This window comes from Carlito syrichta, unplaced genomic scaffold (genome assembly GCF_000164805.1).
Source record: "Carlito syrichta isolate Samal-C Ts95f unplaced genomic scaffold, Tarsius_syrichta-2.0.1 Scaffold303148, whole genome shotgun sequence".
Lineage (NCBI taxonomy): Eukaryota > Metazoa > Chordata > Mammalia > Primates > Tarsiidae > Carlito > Carlito syrichta.
The window spans coordinates 27,511-35,390 of NW_007247244.1; the positions used below are offsets into that span (position 1 = coordinate 27,511).

At 38.3% G+C, this 7,880-nt stretch overlaps 1 protein-coding gene across 1 annotated transcript in view; it reads right to left on the bottom strand.

Moving 5' to 3' along the window:
• Positions 1–7,880, bottom strand: part of LOC103260232 (potassium voltage-gated channel subfamily H member 1-like) — a gene marked incomplete at its 3' end in the record, with an annotated part of 51,361 nt that overhangs the window by 21,240 nt on the left and 22,241 nt on the right. Inside the window, exon 3 of the mRNA XM_021712241.1 lies at positions 7,343–7,449. Within this exon, the coding sequence (XP_021567916.1) occupies positions 7,343–7,449 (107 nt within the window). The remainder of the gene's footprint in view (positions 1–7,342; positions 7,450–7,880) is intronic.

Consider the following 7,880-nt stretch of genomic DNA (forward strand, 5'->3'; position numbering starts at 1 on the left):
TTTAAAGTTTCTTAATCCCTCAGGGGAGGATAGGATGTGAAGGGAGTTAGGGGTGGTAAGCAGCTCCTAGAATGAAATCAACACTATCTGCATTCATTTCTTTTTTTTTAATTTATTTTATTATAGAGATGTGGGGTATTAATAAGTGTACCTGATCTCCAACCAGGTGAAGTGGGGACCAAAGGGAGGCCCAAATTTTACCTGTACAATGACTACTTGTATACCTAATCCTGAATTGTACCCCACATGTTTAAAATTAGAAAAAGAGAGATATGGGGTGTTAGGATTAACTACATAAGTAGGCTGCATGCAGGTTACTAGCAGTGAGCCAGGTACTCTTTGTGTTGTTACCTGCCCCCACCCTCCTTCCTCCTCCCCTCTCCTAGCAGTGCCCAGTAACTTATGCAATGTGATTAATATTCAGGGCCCACTTATGAGTGAGAACATGCAGTATTTAGTTCTTTTTTTTCTGTGATAGATCACTTTGTATTATGGTCTTCATCTCCATCCAAGTTACTGCAAGGTCCATAATTTTGTTCTTTTTTATGGCTGCATAATATTCCATCATGTATATGTACCATATTTTCTTTATCCAGTCCATTTTTGATGGGCAGTAGTTTGGGTTCCATGTTTTTGCTATTGTGAATAGTGTGGCAATAAATATGTATGTGCAGGTGTCTTTGTAGGATGATTTATATTCCTCAGTATATTCCCAGGAGAGGGATTATTGGATCATATGGAAGATCAATTTTTAGTTCTTTTAGAACTTCCCACAGAGGTTGAACTAGCTTGCGCACCCTCCAACAGTGTGGAAGTGTTCTCTTTTCTCTGCACCCATACCAGCATCTGTTGGTTTTTTTTGACTTATTAATGATAGCCATTCTTACCGGAGTTAGACAGGATCACTTTGTAGTTTTGATTTGCATTGCTCTGATGATTAGTGAGGCTGAGCATTTTTTCATGTGTCTGTTGGCAGTTTGTGTGTCATCTTTTGAGAAGTGTCTGTTCATGTCCTTTGACCACTTTTTAATGGTGTTGTTGTTGTTGTTGTTTTTCCTCTCACTTTGAGTTCCCTGTTCTTTGTGTTAGGCATTTGTCAGATGCATAATTTGCAATTTTTTCCCCATTCTGTGGGTTGTCTCTTCTTTCTTGATGATTTCTTTTGCTGTGCAAAAGCTTTTCAGTTTGATGAGGTCCCACTTGTCTATCTAGCTTTTATAGCATTTGCTTTTGAGGACTTGGTCAAGAATTTGTTGCCTCCTCTGATGTGCATAAGAGTGTTTCCTATGTTTTCTTCTAGGATTCTTATTGTTTGAGGTTTTACATTTAGGTCGTTGATCCATTCTGAGTGGATTTTTATATATGGTGATGGGTAGGAGTCCAGTTCTATTCTTCTGCATGTGGACAGTCAGTTTTTCCAGCACCTTTTGCTAAATATGTCTCCTTTTCCCAATGATTACTATTGGTGACTTTGTCAAAGACAAGTTAGTTGAGAGACCATGTTTTTGCTTTTGGAATCTCTGTCTCATCCCATTGGTTTATGTGCCTATTCCTGTACCAGTACCAGGTTGTTTTGGTTATTGTAGCCTTGTAATAAAGTTGAAAGTCTAGAAGTGTGTTACCTCTTGCTTTATGCCTTTTACTAAGGATTGTCTTGGATATTCATGCTCTTTTTTGTTTCCATATGAATTTCTGTATTGTCATTTCCAGGTCTGAGAAAAATGATGTTAGTAATTTGATGAATATTGCATTGAATCTGTGGATTGCCTTGGGTGGAATGAGCATATTGACAATATTGATTCTTTCAATCCATGAGCATGGGATGTTTTTTTCCATTTGCTTGTGTCATCCTTGATTTCTTTGAGCAGTGTTTTGTAGTTCTTGTAAAGGTCTTTCACTTAGCTGAATGCCAAGGTATTTCATTTTCTGTGTGTGAACATTGTAAATGGGACTGTGTTTTTTATTTGGTTCTCTGCCTTCTTGTTGCTGGTGTTTAGAAATGCAACTGTCTTAGCACATTGATTTTGTAACCTGAGATCTTACCAAAGTCATTTATCAGCGCAAGGAGGCTTTTGACAGACTCTTTAGGGTTTTCAAGGTATAGAATCATATCACCCACAAAGAGGGATAGCTTAACTTCCTCTTTTCCTATTTGGATACACCTGATTTCCCACTCTTGCATGTCACTCTGGCTAGGACTTCCAGCACTATGTTGAATAGGAGAGGTGAGAGGGGGCATCTGTGTTTTTCCCCAGTTTTTAGAGTAAATGCTTCCAGCTTCTGCCCATTGAGGAAAATGTTGGCTGTGGATTTATCATAGATAGCTCTTACTGTTTTGAGGAATGTTCCTTCTATGCCTAGGTGCTCAAGGGCTTTTAATCAAGAAGGGATGCTGCATTGTGTAAAATGTTTTCTCTGCATCTAATGATATAATTATGTAATTCTTGGTTTTACATCTGTTAATATGCTGAATTATATTTATGGTCTTGTGAATGTTGAACCAGTCCTGCATCCCAGTAATGAAGTCAACCTGGTAAGTAATCCTTGAGATGTGTTGTTGGATCCAATTTGCTAGAATCTTGTTGAGAATTTTTGTATCTATGTTCATCAAGGAGATTGGCTTGTAATTATCTTTCCTTGTTGGGTCTTTGCCAGGTTTGAGGATCAATATGATGTCAGCTTCATAAAATTAGTTGGGAAGAATTCCTTCATTCTCGATTGCCTGGAATACTTTCAGTAGGATTGGTATCAGCTCCTCCTTTATGTCTTGTAGAATTCAGTTGGGAAGCCATCTGGTCTGAGGCTTTTTTTTTTTTTTTTTTTCTTTTGGCAGGGAGATTTCCTGTGACTGAGTCAATTTCCTGGATTATTATTGGTCTGTTTAAAGTTTCAATTTCTTCTTGTTTCAATCTTGGAAGGCTGTGTGATATCAGAAAGTCCTCCATTTCCTTTAGGTTTTCTCATTTATTTGCAAACAGTTGTTCATAGCAATCTCTGATAATCTTTGAATTTCTTCAGAGTCAGTTGTGACTCCGCCTCTCTCTCTCTCTCTCTCTCTCTCTCTCTCTCTCTCTCTCTCTCTTTCTTTGTTTTTTAGTCAATCTGGCCAGGGTCCATCAATCTTTTTTATCCTTTCAAAGAACCAGCTTTTTGTCTCATTGATCCTTTCTATAATATTTTTGTCTTCTATATCCTGCATTTGTGATTTTATCTTGGTGAACTAGATTCTTCTGCTGAAGCTAGGATTTAGATGATCTTGCCTTTCCAGTTCTTTTAAGTGTGACGTTAGGCTGTTTACTTATAATCTTTCTGTTGATGTGTGCATGCAATGCTATGAATTTCTCTCTTAGCACTCTTTTCATGGTAACCTAGAAGTTCTGATAAGATGTGTCTTTGTTTTCATTTGCTTCCAGGAATCTTTTTATTTCTGTCTTAATTTCTGTGTTAACTCAGAAGTTGTTCAGTAGCAAGTTGGACACTAAAGTGTCCATTGGGGGGATCTTGTTGTTGATAATATTCATTTCTATTCACTGTGATCTGAGAAAATGCACATTATTTTGATGTTTTTAAATTTGTTCATGCTTGATTTATATCCACCAATGTGATTGATTCTGAAGTATGTTCCATGAGCTGATGAACAGAATGTATACTCTGTTGATATTGGGTTGAGTGGTCTGTAGATGCCTATTAAGTCCATTTGATTGAGCATCAAGTTAAGGTTCTGGATCTCCTTGTTGCTTTTTTGCCTTGATGATCTACCTAGAGCTGTTAGAGTTACATCTCCAACTATGATTGTGTGAGAGTCAATGTCCTCTTTTAGTTTACTTAGTATTTGTTTTATAAAACCTGGTGCTCCTGTGTTGGGTGCATATATGTTTGAGATGGATATTTCTTGCTAGTGAATTGAGCCTTTTACTATTATGTGGTGTCCTTCTTGTCCTTTTTAACTTTTGATGGTTTGAAATCTGCTTTGTCTAATATCAGAATAGCTACAACTGCTCTCTTCTGTTTTCCATTTGCCTGAAAGACCTTTTCCCAGGCCCCAACTTTGAGCCTGGAAACTGTGGGTGTCCTTTGTAGTGAGATGAGTTCCTGGAGGCAGCAAACTGTTGTTGGATCATGCTTTTTTATCCAGTTTGCCACTGTATATCTTTTCAGTGATGCATTTAGTCCATTCATATTCAAATTGATTATTGAAATATGAGGGTTTATCCATGTCCTAGGATTCTTAGGGAGTTGCTTTGTTTCCTTTTCTAACTTTTGTATTTATATATGTGTGTATTTTTATTTTTGTGAGTGCTTTGTATGCTCTGTTAACTCTGTGCTTCCCTGTACTTTTGTGATGGATATGACCATTCTTTTTTTTTCTGTGTTCAATACCTTCTTAAGTGTCTCCTGAAAGGCTGGTCAGAAGGCAGCATATTCTCTTATGGACTGAACTTCTGGGAAGGATTTTAATTTTCCATCACCGATGAAGCTTAGCTTAGCTTGGCAGGGTAGGAAATTATTGGCTGGAATTGTTATCTTTAAGGATGTTAAAAATTGGACTCCAGTCCCTTCTGGCTTGTAGTGTTTCTGCAGATAAGACTGGCATGATTCTGATGTGTCTTCCCTGGTAGGTAGTCTGACTTTTCTCTCTTGCTGCCTTTAGAATTCTTTCTTTCATGCTTACTTTGTTCAGGCAGATTACTATGTGTCTTGGGGATGGTCTTCTCATGTGATACTTTGCAGGAGTTCTCTGAGTCTCTTTGCAGGAGTTCTCTGAATCTCTTGCATTTGAATAGTTGCCACTCTAGCAAGATCTTGCCACTCTAGCAAGTTATCTTGGATGACTTCATGGAATGTTTGTTCCATGGTGTTCTCAGTTTCCCTTTCTGCTTCAGAGATACCAATCAGATATCTTGACATAGTTCCACATCTTCTGGAGGCATTGCTCCTTCTTTCTGAGTTTTGTTTTTTTTTGACAGACTGGGTTAATTCCATATATTGGTCTTCAAGTTCAGATTCTTTCCTCTGCTTGGTTGATCCTGCTCCCTGTTCTTGTTACTGTATTTTTTATTTCCAGGATGGAGTTCTTCATTTTCATTATTTCAGTATAGACTTTCTTGAAATTGGCCAACTCTGATTTTACTTTGGTGAATTTCATTTCTAATCTCTCTCAGTTCTCTCTGTTCATTTTAACCATCCAATCTCTGATTTCTGTGACTGTCATCTGGGGCAGGTTGTTCTGATGGATTTCCATTGTTTGTGCTCTGATAGCTGCTTTTTGGGGGTGCTATCTCTTTAGGACTCTTCCACTTGCTCCTCTGTAGGGCATAGCCTGCATGACCATATGTGGTAGTCCTTCCTCATACCCACAATTAGCCTGAAAAAAAGTGGCCATAGAACAAACCCTGATGACCTTGAATGAGGAATGTAACTTTCAACTTTGCCTACTTCACAGGGCTTAGAGAATAAAATTTTAAAATAGAGCAGTCATACCTTACAGAAAACTTATATTTCTTAAAGTTAAAGGCTAAAGTAAAAATTGGGTATGGCCACAATTACTCTGGAAAAATGCTTTAATATCACCCATAAAGTAGAGTACCATGCTAAGGATGACCTGCCACCTTGGAGACTGTCATTCATCCCTCAATAAGCCCACCATAACCTCCAGGGAAGGAAGACATGCTTATTTGGACCAGTTGACTTATATGGATAGCTCACGTCTAGCTAAAGTACAGAACTTCAAATATCAGAATCACTTTCAGTGCAGTGAGATACTCAAAACACAGGGCCTTCAATGACAAAGGCAGCTGTGACATGACACATTTTCCTCCCTTACCTCATACTCATTCTGGGGCACATACTAAAGGGAATGGCAAATGAAATCATGAACACAATTTAAATTATGTTTTCCTCTCTCTCCTTTTTGTGCCAAACATATATAGTTAAATTAGGGCAAGTTAAATGCATGTCTAATAAAGCTTGAAAACTCTGAAGCAAAATATAAATGCAAGGGATTCTTCATGTGATACGCCTATCAAATTAGTGTTCTGTGTTATGGGGAAATTCATGCTGTTCCACACAAAGCTGCCAGTGTGGAAAATCTTTAACTTGTTCCATTAGCTCAGGACACATGTGCAGACCATGAGATGGCCACTGCCAGTATGCTCTGGGTAAGAGCTGTTGCTTTGAGTTGTGCTCCCCTATAGTAGAGGACTGGCATGAAGCCCTTCATAGTCTTTTACCTCAATCCTCCTCCAGTCAATAGCAAGGTGATAATTAGATGTACTGGCAGAGGGAGTGAGCTGGAGCAAGGCAACAATGCCAGTGTGAAACCTGCAGGAACAACTCTCTTGGGCTTGTGGATGGCCAGTGCATATCTATCAGATCAGCATCTGCACAGGCCACCAAGCAAATAGTCCTCTCAGTTGCCTACTCCAACACTCCAGACTGAGAAAAAGTCCCAGTTCCTTCCAGATAAAAGCAGCATGTGCCCTTTGCTTTCCAGAGCAAAACATATCACTCAAATTAATGCTACCAAAAGAGCATTGATCATCATGTGCCATCTGGTCCACTCCAGAAATGGTCAATTGAACCAATTACCTATCAGTCAAGGCTACATATAAAAAACATAATTCCCTACAAAGAAATATAGTGTTTTCAAAAGAGAAACAAAGCACTATTAACACCTCGGCAGCCTTGCTTGGTCATATATTCTACTTTCCGTACCTCTAATATAGCTGATCTCCATTCAAAAGAAAGAAAATTCCTAAGGGAAAAGCAAGTTTTATACTTGTGTATGGCTAATGACCTAAAAAGCTCGCTGACATACTTTGTGGAAGTAATGTAGCCAAAACAAACACAAATTAACAATGCATTGTAGTTAATACTATTTCATAGAGTTACTAGGAGAACAAAATTTCATTCAGAAACTTTTAATTGAATACCTACTGGTGTTACTTGCTGTGCTAGATGCTGTGAAAGACAGATACAAAGGCAAATGGGCAAAAGTTCTGTTCTGCCTTTGTCCTCTCCCTTTAAGAAAGCTTAAAGTCTACAAGTACCTTATAGTAGCAACTTATTATAAGCAAACCAACAGGAAAAACACTAACTCTTGGCAAAAAAGTAAATGAAGAAGTCTTAATTGGTTAGTGACAGGAACCTCATCAAATGTTCCTGTGAGGAGCAGTGTAACTGATCAATCCATATGGTTTATCCCAACATACACAATGGCTTCAAGTAACAACAATTTACCTAATGGGAGAGGAGAAAAAGCAAAATGGCAATAGAGGAAGAGGAGATATTTTACTAATTTCAGACACGTAAAGGTGTGGTTCAGAATGGTCTGAATACTCACTGTTCTTCTTGTACATCAAAATTTCAAAGGAATTCATCTCATAGTTCTCAAATGTTTGTCGCACCTTTTCAACTGTGTCTTTATCAGTCAGTTCCCCATACATAAAACTGTAAACCAACCAAAGAACTCAAGTTAGATTAACAAGTATTTATTATTCTACAAGCATGTATTAAACATATGTTCTATACCCAGCACTGTGCTATGTACTCTGGAAGATACACAAATGTCTGAGTGTGTGTGTGCGCACGCACACACACAAAGTGAAAACATTTGTTGAATCAAAAAAATTGTATTGATTCAACTGTGAATAAGACTCCTCCATTGCCCTCCCCCAGACTAGCAGTCTAATGAGAGTCCCACACTAAAAAACAGTAGATCAGAAGAGATGGATTAGAAAACAGTTATGATCACTGCTACAATGGTAGCACACATAAGGAATCACAGAACACACAGAACAGGCACAGTGCACTCTCCAGTGGCCAGAGAAGGCATCCCAGAAGTAAGGAAGTAAGGTCAAATGTGGTCTAAAGGGCGGGGG